Source organism: Solanum verrucosum, unplaced genomic scaffold (assembly GCF_900185275.1).
Source record: "Solanum verrucosum unplaced genomic scaffold, falcon-dt-bn FXZP01000205.1, whole genome shotgun sequence".
NCBI lineage: Eukaryota > Viridiplantae > Streptophyta > Magnoliopsida > Solanales > Solanaceae > Solanum > Solanum verrucosum.
The window spans coordinates 419,460-436,733 of record NW_026019950.1 but is presented as its reverse complement, the minus strand read 5'-3'; the positions used below and the strand labels follow the sequence as shown (position 1 = coordinate 436,733).

The 17,274-nt window shown below is 35.0% G+C and overlaps 2 protein-coding genes across 2 annotated transcripts in view; one reads left to right on the top strand and one right to left on the bottom strand.

Annotated features, from left to right (window-relative positions):
- Positions 1-17,274, bottom strand: part of LOC125813770 (ubiquitin-60S ribosomal protein L40) — a 275,584-nt gene that overhangs the window by 121,249 nt on the left and 137,061 nt on the right. The gene's annotated exons all lie outside the window — the stretch shown is intronic.
- On the top strand, positions 12,078-16,887 carry LOC125813716 (U-box domain-containing protein 44-like). The gene is made up of 4 exons (XM_049493169.1): positions 12,078-13,460; positions 13,704-14,007; positions 14,752-15,239; positions 15,785-16,887. The coding sequence occupies exons 1-4, from the start codon at positions 12,228-12,230 to the stop codon at positions 16,781-16,783; spliced, it is 3,024 nt and encodes a 1,007-aa protein (XP_049349126.1). The 5' UTR covers positions 12,078-12,227; the 3' UTR covers positions 16,784-16,887.

Genomic DNA, 17,274 nt, shown 5'->3' with positions numbered 1-17,274 from the left:
AATAAGAAATAGCAGGAAAGTAAGTATTTTTTATTAATATGTTGCGCTCACACATTATTGTAATCATATCATATATGCGTTTCAAACTTTAGTTATTTGGTCAAGTTATCAAAATATCTTTTTTGAGAAGTATTTTTTTTAAAATAAAAAATAACTTTTTAAAATATTTTTGAAGAAAAATAATTTGCGTTTGGTCAATTCATATGAGAAATTAATTCTTTCAGTCTTTAATAAGTAGATTGTATTTTTTCGAGTGTCAAATTGAACAACAAAAAGAAAACAATTAATTAAGTAGTATCAAGATATGCGTTTCTCTATACTGTTTTAAAGGAGAGTAAGAGCCTTAAAATTAATATGAAATCTTTTTAACTCATATTTCTTCTAAAAATTGCTTTGTTATTCTAAAAAAACAAAGAGGAGAGATAAAGGACATACAATAGAGAAATGAGAAATATAACTTGTATTTAATTAAAAGATATAACATATTAAATTATTAATTTTGCTTCGAGATATAACATGTTACATTGTTATTCTATTTTTTAAGTTATCATAGTAATTTTGCTATATATATATGTATGTATATACGTTATTTAACTGTAGGCAAATATATTGGTATACTCCAATGCAGTATTTGACCATTTTATAAAAATGATAACTAATTACTAAGTATTATACTTTTTAAAATTCACTAATTGTGTAAAAAAAAATCATACATCTTCTGTGGAGCTAATCATTTTATTTTTTTTATTAAAATAAAAAAAATATTTACGTTCAAACGGTTCCTTGGTCTATCATTTCCAAATTTTCCCTTAATATTCGGAGATTTGCCGTTCACATAATCTAATGTAATGAATAGTGACAAGAAACAACTTTTTTTGACCGCAAGAAGCAGAGGAATAGTACAATTAAATAATTTCCAAAATGCTTGATGTTGACCAAAACATTAGTATTATTGGAGTTTGGTCTAAAGATAGGGAATAATAATTGTAAAATAAAATACTATAAGATTATTTTTATTTTATGTTTGATTTGACGTAATAGTTAGTTTTAAAATTATTTATTTCATTATTCATATTACAATAATGAAATAAACTAGTATTATATATATAGTGAGATAACTTGGTCTATTATTTCCCTGTACATTGCTATGTTCTCCATTGGTTAAAGAAATAGCAATAATACTAATAAAAATATATATCATACTATATATTATATTCAAAGGCAGTAAGGTCATCATTTTCCTAAAGTGCTGCTCTTTAATGCTTAGTACACTTTTCCTGATAATGACTTAATTTCTTTTTCTTTCCTCTAACACTTTGAATTCGTCAAACTTCATAGCCATCCTATTTTTATTTCTTTTAAAAGTACTTTATTTTGTTGATGATTTCATTTAATTTTATTAATAACTTTTTAAGGTTAATAATAGCAGTATTTCTTTTTTCTTTTTAATAGTAATTTGCTAGCACTCTGTCTAATTGATTATACAATTTGTTACAGCCAAAAATCATTGAACTAGATAGCCTGTTCATCAAAGTTGAGACATTGACTAACATTTTCCATCGTAATCTTTGTTCGAATACAAACATAAACAACAAAGCAAATGGTTATATGATCATACTTGCAAGCTGCATGAAATATATACATAAACACCTTGTTTGGATGGTTGTTATTATATTGTTCGTTTAAATACAATGTTTCTTTTGATTGTTACTTAAATTCTATTGTATCGTATCGTTTAAACTTTAAATTCATCGTTAGATAACAACGACCCTTTTTATGTAATGACCGATTTGGTGTGATCATGTCGTTACCTTAATATTTTCTTCTCATTGTATCTTTCTTTATTATTTAATAATTATATTTCATCTTTTACCTTATCTTTTCATAGTAGCTGTTGAGATATGAGCTGATGATGAAGCAAGGAGAGTACAAGTTAAAGCTGTTAGGATTAATAAAGGGCAAATTAGTCTTTTCCAAAAATTAGTTATAACTAATTTTCTGTTAGTAGATTCGAGAAGTTAGTTACACAATGTAATAGGAATTAGCTATAAATACTAGTCTTACACTGATGTATTACTCAGTCTTTGAACTCAAACAATGAGAGTTTCTCTCCTTCAATGTTAGCTCCTTGTTAATGGAGTTTTTCTGTTAATTCTGCTTGATTTCACTTGCGTTCATGGTATCAGAGCCCTTCACAACAATCTCTGTGGAAGGTGACTGGTGTTTGGATCAAAGAATTGAGTATTCGATTCACAGATTCATCAATTGTTTCAGTAGAATTGCAAATCTAAGTTAGGATCTGTTATTCAAATTGTGTTGTTTGTCATTTGCTTCCGCGACTATTGATTGATTGGAGCATCAAAGAAATGGAAACTAACAGAGCAACTGTAGATCTGGATCAAACATTCAACAATGGCCAGAATGAAAGTACATCAACACCACTTCATGTTGCATCTGGACAAGGTATCGATTACAATCATCCTCTCTTCCTTAATCCTGCTGATATTAGTGGAGTTAGCATCATTTCCTTTCAATTGATTAGTGTTGAGAATTATACCTTATGGAATCGTTCCATTACACTAGCACTACTAGGAAGGAACAAGGTAGGGCTAGTAGATGGATCCTGTATGAAAGAGATGTTTGGTGAAGAACTGTGGGGACAATGGGAAAGGGTTAATGCAATTGTACTTTCGTGGTTAATGAATTCAGTGTCAAAAAGTCTGCTTAGTGTTATTGCTTTTGCATCCAGTGTTTTTCAAGTATGGAATGATTTAAAAGAGAGATTTAACAGGATAGATGGATCTATAACCTACAGTCTACATAAGGACATTGCCTCATTACATCAGGGTACTGATTCTGTGTCTGTGTACTACACGAAACTCAAAACACTATGGGATGAGTTTGAAGTTTTGGTTCTTGCTCCCTGCTGTAACTGTGACAAGTCTAAATGATTTGTTGCTCATTTGAATAGGCAGAGATTATATCAATTTTTGATGGGGTTAAATGAGTCTTATCATCCGGCTAGGAGCTAAATATTGATAATGAATCCCTTACCAACTACTAATCATGCATATGCTATGATAGTGGGGATGAGTGCCAAAAGACTGTGGTTTCAGTCACTAACAGCATGTGATTAAACTCAGTTGGATGAGACTCTGTAGCTATGTTTTCTAAAACTGGTACTTCTTCAGGTCCAAGTCAAAGGTTCAAAAAGAATTTTATTTTGATATGTGATTTCTGTCATTGTAAGGGTCACAACAAAGAATTTTGTTATAAGATTATTGGATATCCACCAGACTTCAAGTCTAAAAGGAAGATACAGGGGACTTCCTTAGACTCACACCATCAGCTAGCTCACTTCTCATATGGTATGAATACTCATGTTCCGGGATGAGGAAGGAAATCTGATACTACTCAGGTTACTGATGAAGTGATAGAAAATTCCAAAGGGCACAAAGCAATGAGTCAAGCTGAGATGAAGGTCAAACAGCTTCTTCAGGGCTGCACTTTTACAAAGGAAAAATATGATCATATTCTCACAGGTTTCCAGAACAAGAATGAATCTACTTCTTCAGACTGTTATCCTGCACATGCTGCTCACACTGCAGGTAAAACTCTCTTTGTTTCTGAAAATAGTAAAGTGTGGATTGTAGATACTGGTGCAACAAACCATATGGTGTCTCAGTTGGATATGTTTATCAAAGGGTCTATGATCAAGTTAGAGGTTCCTAAGAGTGTGTATTTGCCTAATGAAAACACTACACATGTGACTCATGTTGGTTCTTGTGCTCTATCAGTTAGAAGTATCATTTCCAATGTCTTCTATCTACCTGAATTCAAGTATAATCTGATGTCAGTGAGCAAACTAACAAAGGAACTTGGGTGCTCAGTCATTTTTTTCCCTAATTGTTATGTTTTCCAGGAACTTTACAGTGGAAAAGTGAAAGAGATTGGTGAAGAATAAGGATGTCTGTATACTCAAAAAAATTGGTGAAAAGGAGGGATGTTTGTACACTGATAAGAAAGATATTGCACTGTCAGTTGCTCAAACTGCCTCAGAGTTGGAGCTGTGGCATCAAAGACTAGGACATGTGTCCTCAAGAGTTCTTGCTAAGATGTTTGATATGAATAATCAAAGTATAAGTAGAGTGTCTAAGTGTCTAGTCTGTCCCTATGCTAAATAGACAAGACTTACTTTTCCTTCTAGTAGCATAAAAAGTTCAAACATGTTTTATTTGATTCATGTTGACCTCTGGGGTCCTTATAGCACAACTAATTTTGATGGAAATAAATACTTTCTTACAATAGTTGATGACTTCTCAAGGATGTCCTTGATTTTTCTATTAAAGCATAAATATGATGTGAGCATGTCTATACAACCGTTTCTAAAGTTTTTTAAGAATCAGTTTGCTAAAACCATCAAAGTGATACAGACTGATAATGGTACTGAGTTTGTGAATTATGTGTGTGAGACTATGTTTAAGGAGATGAGAGTTATTCATCAGAGATCATGTCCTTACACCCCTCAGCAGAATGGAGTGGCTGAACGAAAGCACAGACACCTACTTGAGGTTACAAGGGCCTTAAGGTTTCAGGCAAAAATTCCCTTACAGTTCTGGGGACATTGTATGCTAGCTGCATCACATATTATTAATAGACTACCTAGTAGTGTGCTTAACTTTCAAACTCCCTATGAGAAGCTATATGGTAGAAAACCAGACTTATCACACTTCAGAACTATTGGTTGCTTATGTTTTGCAAAGGTTCTTCCTGCAAATGACAAGATGATGGCCAGGTCTAGAACTGTAGATCATATGGGATATTCAGAAATACAGAAGGGGTATATTCTATTTGACATTGCTACTAGATCATTCTTTGTCAGTAGAGATGTCATATTTAGGGAAGAAGTGTTCCTTTTTTCACATACAGACATCACTGATAGCCAACCTGTCACGACCCGGGAGTATCCCCAAGTCGTAACATGCGTATTCAACCTCTCGGAGGTCTCATACAAGCCCTTAGCATTCATCACATTAGATATGAAAAATAGTGCGGAATTAAAAACTCTTTAAATAAAATCCCATAAGACTCAAAGGTCACTTTTAAAAACATCATTCAAAAGTACACAAGCGGAATACTAAGTCTCTTAGCCATCTTAGACATAAACGTGAAAACATACTAGGGACACGGCCCTTTACAATCAAAAGAAGTCTATTAAGTCTATTACAAGAATCTTATCATAAAACTAGAATAGAAAAGTCTTGCCCTCGACATATGAGGACATACCACAAAATCTAGGAAGAACTTCAAATCCCAAGTTTACTACAAAACCCGCTCACTTGCCGGAACCTACACTTGTAGAAAATAGAGAAATATGAAATTAGCACAATTAAGTACTAAGTATGATGACCATGCAAAAACATGCTAAAAAAAGGACATTTATTTGAAATATGTGCTTTCATGCCATTTTTGATAAAACCTTCATATCACAATTATAAGAGACACATTTCAAGTCATCATCCACATATAAGACAATACCCACATAATAGACATACTCAACTAGTACCAATGTACAATACATGAATATAATTGACAAGTAAGTCTTTTCATCATTTCATGACCTCTATCTCAAGTTACCCAAAGCCACACTTAAGTGAAACATGAAGTGACCGCCCATACAATCTCTTTATATACACCTAAGTGTTCCTAAGGGTTACCATAGATAAGGAATGTACCATTACAATATAACATGCTAAGTCAAAATTCTTTAATGAACCACTTTAGGAGACATTTAAGTACATAAGGGGACTTTCACATAATAGTCGTTAGACTTAGGGAACTCACTTTAGTATCTTCAAAGCCTACTCGTGCCATGTGTAGATAGCATCCCATACTACTATCTACACGTTGTAGAACCTATCCAATAACTAGAGTGCACATCCCACATGATGGGAATAGGCATAACCGACATAGACCATACTAGCTAGGTATGGAATCCGGAGTCTATCCTACTCCGTGGAGGTTGTTCTACTTGCCAAAGGTAGAACTAGTAAGCAACCCATGTAGACACATGGTTTAGGGGATGTCCAAGGAAGTTCATTGTGCCTAATCTCATACTCAACTAGGTCACCTTCCTAACCACATCCACTCGGTGCTAGCCTTGTTTCCCATAGAGTATTCAATCACATATGTACTTAGAGAGGGTTCCTTTTCTAGTTCAACCAACTCATAGTACCTCTTCCCAAGAAAGGCCCCATTTCTTAGTCATGGCCAATCAAGGTTCATAAGGATAGCTCATTTGACTTTCTTAGATAAGGATTTTCATGTCGTTCCGGCTCCATCCATCTCTAAGTCTATCATCTCACTCAAGAAGGGAACTTCGCCCTAAGGCCCATCCTTCAAGGTTATACATTTACTTAGGAAAGCTAGACTTATGAAAGGGCACCATTTCTTAGTTTTGCCGATTCAAGTCTTGGCCTAAAATTCCTCTTTTAGCATTTATAGAAAGGGCACCATTTCTTAGTTCTAGCCCACTTCACACATTCAAGACTTTAAGTAACAAGGAGGGACACTTTAGTCTACCAACCAAGTCACAACATTATCATCTAAGGATACTTCATAATCCAACATCATTTCATATATATACATCATGAGAAAAATCATACTTTAAATCACAATGCTATCCACTTTACATAGGATCATCACAAGATCACATAAACTCATTCACATCATACCTTCACACATAAAGCTTCACATAAAACTTTATATATAGCTTCATATAGGACTTTACATATAGCCTCATTTATATATATATAATATACAATACAATAACACTTTGTACAAAATCACCTTATAACCATAAGAATACCTTCACATAGTACAATAACATTTCATAACTTGATAACACTTTAATTCAATAGATAATGCATTCAAGTCCATGTTCATAATACATTCCATAATTAAACACCTCCACCATAAGTGGATCAAACTAAGCAAGAACAATTTTATCCATAATAAGAGATTAAGCCAACTTACCATCCTCCAAAGCCATAATCAACAACACTCAAGTCCCAACCATTTTACTTACCACAAGAGAATTCATCATAACTTGCCCATAAGGCCACAACTTTCAATTCATCCATACATCATCAATTCATCATAGATAGATGTAGAAAATCATAAGAGTCACTAATACAATCCAATCCAAACACAATCTCATAAACTTTGAATCATAAGCAAAAGACCCACTTCATAAGCAAATTTAGGAATTTAGGGAAAACATGGGTTCTTCAAGGAATTCCATATGAAATCATCTTAAAAACATTAATCAAACATTAATTCATCAATATAATGGCTTAGAAAACGTTTTGCCAATGAACCCATGCTTAGATTAGAATTTGAGATTTTGTTCTTTGAAACACTTTTGATTGGACTCCTTGAAAGAAAGATTGATCAAGGATCAAGGGTCACCATACCTCTAAGTTGAAACCCACGAAAAATTGAAGAAGAAAGTACTCAAAACCTTCAACCCTAGCTCCAACTTCACCTTGGCCTTCAATGGTGTTCCAAAGAGAACCCTTCCTTACTCTTTTAAAATGGAACAAAATGATCCACAATCAGCCTAACACAATAATATAACCTCAAAAGAAAAGATTTGTGAAAAGACCAAAATGCCCTTAAATTTCCGGACGGACTCCTTGCCAACTGACCAACTTTCAAAGGGCATAACTCACTCATACGAACTCGGAATCGAGCAAACTCGGTAGCGTTGGAAAGATCGTTCCAAGGGCTTTCCAAACATAACTGGAACTACTCCTGGATCATCCTGAGCTAGGAGTTATGACTGCTCAAAGTTGGCCAAAAACTCACTGATTTCCACACTTGGCAGAATTTCCAGATTTTGAACTTAGCCAATTTCCAGATTCTGAACTGTTTTTTTTTTTCAAAAGTGACTACTTCCAATTTATGCTTAAACTTTAAAAATCCATACGTTAGGCTCTAGTTTCACCTATCTATTTTTAGGGTCGATACACAACCAGTATTTGTAGACAATTTGCAGGCTTCAGATTTCATCCTTCAAAACCCTTCTCATTAGGCTCCTGTTACAACTAATTGTAATGAAGATACAGTTACAACAACTTCTCCTTATTCAGAACCTGAGTTAGAGGTACCTGATCCCTTTACCACTTCTCAAGCTACTGACATTATTGAGGAAACAGTCCAAAAGGTTCCTGTGCAGGTTGTACCAGTTGATACTAGAAAGTCCTCAAGAACTACACACAAACCTCTATGGATGAAGGATTTTGTCTCTCTCAACATAAATAAGGATGTGAAGTATCCCTTATGCAACTACATGAGCTATAGTCATCTCTCTCCTACCTATCAATGTTATATAGCTGCTACATCCTCTCTGAAAGAACCTTATACCTACTCAGATGCAGTTAAGGATCCTAGATGGGTTGATGCTATGAAAACTGAGATTCAAGCCTTAGAAGACAACAACACTTGGGAGATCACAGATTTACCCCAAGGAAAGAAGCCTATAGGTGAGCAGGTAAAACTGAGAGATAATTCTAAGGACTCATTGGCAGATTAGACAATGTACCAGAAACTAATTGGAAAGTTGTTACATTTTAACATGACAAAGCCAGATATATCCTTTCGCACACAAACTTTGAGTCAATTTCTACAACAACCAAAGAAGTCACATATGGATGCTGCATTGAGAGTGGTGAGATACTTAAAAAAGGAACCTGGTCAAGGTCTATTGCTAGCTAGTTCCTCAGATGAACTAGTCACTGCATTTTGTAATGCTGATTGGGCTTCATGTCCACTTACTAGAAGATCAGTTACAGGGTACATGGTCAAGATAGGCAAGTCATTAGTGTCATGGAAAGCAAAGAAGCAGACCACATTGTCCAAAAGTTCAGCTGAAGCTGAATACAGGAGCCTAGCATCTGCAGTCTCAGAGTTGGTGTGGTTACTTGGAATGTTGAAAGAAGTAGGAGCTGATATTAAGCTACCAGTGCAAGTATATAGTGACATTAAAACTGCCATACAAATTGCTGCAAATTTAGTGTATAACGAGAGGACAAAGCATATAGAGATAGACTGTCATTTCATAAGGGAAAGACTACAACAAGGCTTGATCAAAATAGACTATCTACCTACGCAAGAGCAACTAGCAGACATTTTGACAAAATGATTGTCCAGGGTACAACATGAACATCTAGTATCCAAGCTAGGTGTGTTGAACATCTTTAAACCTCCTAGCTTGAAGGGGAGTGTTGAGATATGAGCTGATGATGAAGCAAGGAGAGTACAAGTTAAAGCTGTTAGAATTAATAAAGGCAGATTAGTCTTTTCTAAAAATTAGTTATAACTAATTTTCTGTTAGTAGATTCTAGAAGTTAGTTACACAATGTAATAGGAATTAGCTATAAATACTAGTCTTACACTGATGTATTACTCAGTCTTTGAACTCAAACAATGGGAGTTTCTCTCCTTCAATGTTAACTCTTTGTTAATGGAGTTTTTCTGTTAATTCTGCTTGATTTCACTTGCGTTCAGTAGCTCTACCCATAACTTACTTTTCTTGTAGGTTTATCATTCAATTTATGGATATGTGACCTTATGTATAATCTATCCAAACATTGTATTCGTTAAAACAATACAATATGATACAATACAACACAATACAATATGATATATTATAAAATAATACGTAACAATCATCCAAACAACGTGTGGACAGATCTAATCGCGAAGTGTGAGAGAAACTCATCAATGATATTAATAACCTTCGATCTCAATGAATTACCACTAATTTTGTAGTCTAACAGTAAAATCATCACCGGAATATGTAAAATTCATGTGGGCGAATTTTTCATGAAAAATCGTCACCTTTCTTATGGAACAAAATCCTTTATATAGCCACATGTTTTAGAGTTTAGAATATTTTTCAAACCAATTAGGTATTTTTTACCATAAAAAATCATATTTCATGTGATTCCTATTTATTTGGGCACATGAGAGACCACAAGATGAACTTTTGTAATGTATAAATATTGTATAAATAACATATATAAATGTATGTACATCTCTTCTGATACATAGTTATACATCATATAGACTTGGTTATACAATATCGATACATTATGCAAGCTTTTCTTGATTTTTTTAAAAAGAAACTACCCAATTACATAAATATGCCTATCATATTTATTAACATTTTCAATAGTTTGAAATAATTACATTTTATATCACTAATTAAAAAATTTATGACAGATTTCAAGTCAGATACACCTAGTTACATATTTTTTGCTGCTAGATATACTGAAATACGGAGAGAAGTGAGCGAGAACAGGAGAGAGGAGAACAAGATTTGTCTGTGTATCGCAAATACATGTATCTGGTGTAATTAGCATGTATCTGAGATACCAGATACGCGAGCGAGATAAGAGAGTAGTGAGCGAGATGGGAGCTAAATTAAGGCGAGCGAAATTTGTCTATGTATCCCAGACACATGCGAGTCCACTTATCTAAAACAAATTATACCTAATTTTAACCTTATATATCCTGAGATACATGTATATATGTAGACGCACCAAAATATGACAAGATTTGTAATATTGAAAACTAGAGTGTATCTAACACATTATTTGGATGGTTGTTACCCATTTTATTGTATTGTTAGTTTAAATACAATGTTTGTTTTGATTGTTACTTAAGTTTATCATATCGTATAGTTTAAATCTGTAGTTAGATAACGACGAAAAATCTCATTTTGCATAACGATTGATTTGGTGTAATCATGTAGTTATAAAATATAAGTAATTAGCTCAGCAAGTAAAATTTTGATAAATTACCATTGTTTTTAATTTTTATGTTTTGTCCGTACATTTAGGTAAGAAGCCCAAGAATGAATTCAATTCAGTCAAAACTCAATAGGTGGACTGGGCTGCCGGACACCAAAAGGAAAAAAAAAGAACTTGGCAAGACGGGACATGAGTTGAATTTCATAGGCATAATATATAAGCATGACCTTTAACTTAGATTCAGTTGATAACTATGCCTTTTAATTTTGGATATACACAAGTAGACATTTAAATTTTTATAAAATTGAATAAGTAGACACACATGTCCTACGTCAGGTATGACACAAAATTGCAATGTAGGGTGAAAGTTCAAAAGTTAAGGTTATAATTGTCGATTAAAGCCAAGTTAATGATCATCTTTATATATTATGCAAATTTCATATGCAGTTGGCGGGAGGCCCCGCTGCAGGGACCATTCCATTATTTTGAACTTTCACATCATGGGTCATTGCCGTGCTTATTCTGCCATAACGTTTACTTGACTTTGCATAGTGACAAATTAAGAGAAAGTGTCTCTTGTTAATTCTATCTCACAATTGTGATTTGTGGCAAAATCAGAATCAAAATTCAGGGGAAACAACTGGGAAATTCTTAAAGGCCGGGGTGAGAATTTGCTGGATCAACTGCACATAAAATATATTGACTCTTTAAGAGGTAGCTTACTGTTCTTAATGGTTGCTTCTTTGCAACTTCAATTTTATCGCTTTTATGCGCTGATATTCATTGGGTTTTGTATACTATGTAATAGGCACTTGAGAATACACGTAAAATCTCTTTTCTAGAAATTTGAACTGAAAGTGTCTGGTAGGAACATTTATCATTTGTTTAAAATGTTCAATTGGAACAAAAATGAATTTACCCGCAGAATGCTTTGTGCACCGGGTGGCCCGATTATCTTGAAAACCAAAGAAATTCTGAGAAGTTAAATGATTTTAGGAAGTTTGAGGGAATAGGTTTGAAAATTAAACTGATAAGTAAAAATAAATTCAACGAATTTCTGCCTGAATTAGAATCAAAATTTGAGTACTGAAATTCAACTGTATGAGACAGTTGAAAATTTTTCATTGATGGAAATTGATGCAGGTATTCCTGTGGGACCTTAACACGGATATTCTATCTTTACATGTTCCCTGGCTAAGTTGTGCTGAGTCTTCACTTTTGATGCCGTACCCGTGTCAGATTCTCTCAAAATACACTACTTTTCGAGAATCCAACACGCACCTGCTGACTTTTATAAGAATCTGAGCAACATAGTTCCCCGGAAGGGCTAAAGATTGGCTATCTAATGAGCTAGCATAAAGGAGGATCAAGGGATTTGGCTTTTTCTTTTGCCTTCCTTAGAGTGATATCATGCCAGAGGATCCATCCAACGATGTTTTTCTCGTCCCAGCTTCAGAAGTTGTCACTGAAATAACTCGACTTGTATTTGAAACAATAGAGGCTACAAATTCTGTTGTTGTGCAGAAGGAGAACTTCAATAAATTTTCAAAATTCTTGGAGAAGATTGCTTTGGTCCTAAAAGAGTTATCTAAGTCTGAAAGTAGTGAAATTAATAACTTAAGTCCTGCTTTTGAGGATCTCAAGTTGGAGATAGAAGTGATCAAACAACTAGCTTTGGACTGCAGAAATAGAAACAAAATCTATCTCTTACTAAATTGTAGGAGAATCGTCAAGTATTTTGAGAGTAGTACGAGGGATATTAGTCGGACTTTGTTGCTAATAACTTCGGAACATCTGAATGTTTTACCTGAAATCACTGACCAGCTTAAAGATCTATGCAAGAACATGCTGGATACTGAGTATGAAGTCTCTAAAGAGGAGGAAGAAGTTTCGGAGAAAATTGAATCAGGGATACAAGAGAGGAATATTGATAGATCCTATGCAAATGATTTGCTCATTTGTATTGCTAGAGCTGTTGGAATAGCAAATGAGCAATCAGTACTGAAGAGAGAATTTGGAAATTTCAAGGCAGAAATTGCAAGTAGTGAACAAGGGAAGAACCTGACGGAGACATTACGGATGGAAGGGATCATTCTATTGCTTGGCAAGGCTGACTTGCTTACAACTGCAGAAGAAAAACAGACAAATTATTTGACTAAAAGAAACTCTTTGGGTAGGCAATCATTAGAACCTTTGCAGTCATTTTACTGCCCAATTACTGGAGATGTCATGGAAGATCCGGTGGAGACTTCTTCTGGGCAGATATTTGAAAGGATAGCTATCGAGAAGTGGTTAGCAGATGGCAATAAGCTGTGTCCCTTGACCAAAAAACACTTGAAAAAGTCAGATCTTCGGTCCAATAAAACCCTGCGTCAGTCAATTGAAGAATGGAAAAACAGAAACATCATGATCACCATTGCGTCCCTAAAACTGAAAATTCAAACAAACAATGAGGAAGAAGTGCTTCAATCTTTACAGAAGTTGCTGGAGTTGTGTGCAAGGAGTGAGTTGCAGAGAGAATGGATCGTGATGGAGAATTACATTCCAGTTACTATAGATCTTCTACGTGCAAATAATACTGAGATAAGAAAGTATGCTTTAATGATACTTTACGCTCTCGCAAAGGATAGTGAAGAAGGCAAGGTACTCTTTAGTGTACATTTCACTATTCTGATCTTTTGCAATTTCTTCTATAGCCAATAATGCATATACATCAGTAGCACCATGGCGTTTGTGCAAATTTCACTTATATCTCACACAATTTCCACAGATAAATATAGTTATCAAATGGATACATGTTCTACTAAGTTTTAGACTTTTATTAGAGGAAACTTTTGGGTCTATTCCAAATGATTTAAATATATTTTTATCTTGTTGTCCTTGCAGGAAAGAATAGGTACAGTAGATAATGCTATTGGGTTGGTAGTGCGATCTCTTGCACGCAAACCCGAAGAAAGCATATTGGCTTTGCAGCTGCTTTTGGAGCTATCCAGAAGTAGTATAGTTCAGAACTTGATTGGCAATGTCCAGGGTTGCATCCTTCTACTTGTTACTTTCATGAATAGTGAGGACTCTGTAGCTGCAAAGTATGCAAGTGAAATTTTAGAGAGTCTCTCATTCCTTGATCAGAATGTTATTGAGATGGCAAGATTAAATTATGGTGCACCCTTACTACAACATCTATGTTCAGGTACTTTCTTAACAACTATCAAACTTTACAGCTGAAAAGAATGCTATTTTTTAGACCAAAGGTTACTGCATAACTTAGGCTATGGTCATTTTCTTTTGTTTGCTTTTGGATGTTTTCTTGGATGTGGTGCAAGGTTAAGCAGGAGCTTTATCAATGTCATCATGACAAACAAGCATATCTTATCTGTGGCAAATGGAACACATTTATCATCTTAGATGATATAGCTAGTCTTATATTTGATCCACTTAAATGTTTTAAACTCAATCCAGCAAACCCTGAACACTACTAGAGCATTTATGCACTATTTTAGCTAGAAATTCACATATAAAGAATAAACTATGTTATAAACATGGTTTATGCATTCCTGAACTTTCCCGGAGACCTTAAGGTGTCTGCAATTCATGGAAATCACAAGGTACCTAACAGTTTGACTGGATGAGAAAGCTTATCCATTAAGGAAATTAGGCCAACATAAAGAACTAATGGAAGAACGTTAGCACTCTGATATCTTTTATAAAGTCAAAACATCGAAAAGGGTATGGACCAATAAGTTATGTGGGACAGCATGGCATACGATTCAAGAATGAAATCCTGATTTCAGGTGTCTACATATAGTGATAGATAACTTCTTGTTGGTAAATCTGAAAAGGAAGATTTTATGCTGATGATCATTTGTTGTTTGAATTCGGAATTACTTTCAGAAGCTGTAAACACAACTTCTAAAGGTCTATCTCATTGGTGCAGGAACTGAAAGTAAGCTTATTATCATGGCCAAAACCTTGTCAGACATCCAGTTGAGCGACCAGATTAAGCTGCACCTCACAGAAAAAGGGGCACTGAAGCCACTTCTTGAACTTCTGTCTCATAGCAATACAGAGATGAAAATCATTGCTGTCAAGGCACTCCAAAGCCTTTCAACTGTCCCAAAAAATGGTCAGTTGATGATAAAGGAAGGTGTCAGTGACCTGCTATTTGAACTACTATTTTGTCACACCTTGACAACAGAAATACGGGAAAATGTGGCAGCAACAATTATGCAACTTGCTATATCAAAAAATTCCGAAGGATCAGAGGATGTGCAGGTTTCATTGTTGGAGTCTCATGACGACATCTTTAAACTCTTTTCTCTTATATCGTTGACTGGATCTAATGTGCAACAAAGCATTCTTCGTATCTTTCAAGCAATGTGCCAATCTCCTGCTGGTTCTGATATCCGGACCAAACTGAGACAGGTGCGTAGATCTGATAAAGTATCTTAGATATGTTTGCATAATCTAGCAGAATTGAATGTAACTTGTGACACTATAGCTAGTTCACCCCTTAAGACATAAACTTCTAGAAGAACACAATTCCCTCTAAAGATAACTATTTAACTGTTAACTGATGATCCTCTTTAGGAAAGAGACATTGACGCTTTGGGTTGTATTATAAGGGGAGGAAGTTTTGAATTAAGGGACTACCAAAAGCTTAAACATTATCAAGCTGTTGGAAGCATTTTGACTCTGATGCTTTAGTTTCTCTAAGATTTTGTTAACCGACTTGCTAGTATGTATAGGAGGTGTCCTTTTTATGTTTAATTACCTGAAATGATTTCATGACTGCTCTCCTTTTTATCTCATCGGCACCAGGCGAGTGATTGGCAGTCCTTGAACAAGTGTTCCTCCTTTACAATCAATTAACTAAATTTCACACTATTGTCAGGTCTTGAAGTGCAAGTAGATAAACACAATTTGACTTCTGACTTCAACTGTCATTTCACTAATTGTTTCATTGTCAGATTTCCGCAATTAAGGTCCTAGTCTACCTATGTGAGCTTGATGACCGTGATGTACGGGCTGATGCGGTGAAACTCTTCTATTTATTGGCAAAAGATGGTAATGACGATATTCTCTTAGAGCATGTAAACAATACCTGCATTGGGAACTTGGTACGGATCATCAGAACTTCAGATAATGAAGAAGAGATTGCTGCTGCATTGGGAATAATCTCTCATCTTCCTCAAGATTTTTCAATGTCCCAGCACCTTCTTGATGCTGGGGCACTTGATGTCATCTTAGACCGTCTGCGTGGTAGAAATGCCCATGCTTCACTAAGAAATGAAATTGTAGAGAATGCTGCTGGAGCCCTTTGCCGTTTTACTGTTCCAACAAATCCAGAAATACAAACACAAGTTGCTGAAACCGGTATTATTCCTCTTCTAGTATCCCTTCTAGCATCAGGCAGTTGTTTAACCAAAAAAAGTGCAGCTACTTCTTTAAAGCAGTTTTCAGAAAGCTCACAAAAGCTGAGCAAGCAGCCAGCTAGAAAAAATTGGATGTTAAGTTGCTGTATCGCCTCATCGACACAAAACTGTCCCGTTCACCTAGGATTTTGCAGTGTGGAATCCTCGTTCTGCCTTTTAGAGGCTAATGCTCTCAGACCCCTCGCGGAAGTGCTAGATGAGCCAGATCCTGCAGCTGCTGAAGCTTCTTTAGATGCAATCTTGACAATAATTGAAGGTGAACAGCTGCAGAATGGTTCTAAATTACTTGCAGAAGCCAATGCCATCGCTCCAATCATAAAATTGTTGAGCTCATCCTCTATCATTTTACAAGAAAAAGCTCTCAAGGCCTTGGAGAGGCTATTTCGAATGATAGAGTTGAAGCTCAAGTATGGGACATCAGCCCAGATGTCACTTGTGGAAATCACTCAGAAAGGAAGAAGTGACATGAAATCTTTAGCTGCTAAAGTTCTATCTCACTTGAATGTGCTTCCTCAACAGTCTTCCTTTTTCTAACCGACGTTCAGCATAGGATGAGTAGATCATCTACACTGAAGCATATAGCACATTCATGCCATTGGTTTTTCCCTTTTATTATTATCTCGAACTGTTTAATACACACACATTTTAGAATGGATCTGTCAATTATGAATCTTAGTCTTTCCTATGTAAAGTTTAGTGTTGCCACTTGCCACTAGGCCTATGTGGCCTCATAGTGTAAAAGCAGATTTGAAGATCAATGAGTAATTGTCATGTACTGTTTCAATATACCAATTTATTTGGTCCTTTCAAGTTTTGACTCAGTCCCTTCGCTTTCCGGTCATAAGAGATCATTTCCTCAAATTAAATGGCCATAGGGTGATGTGATGAAATAACAAGAGAAGAATAAAGAAAGTTTGATGTGTCAACAAAAAGCTACCACTGATGGTATAAACATGAAAATATTTGGAATCTTAATAAACTCCTAAATTAGTAAGTGCAAGTTCAGAGAAAGATTGTACAAGATG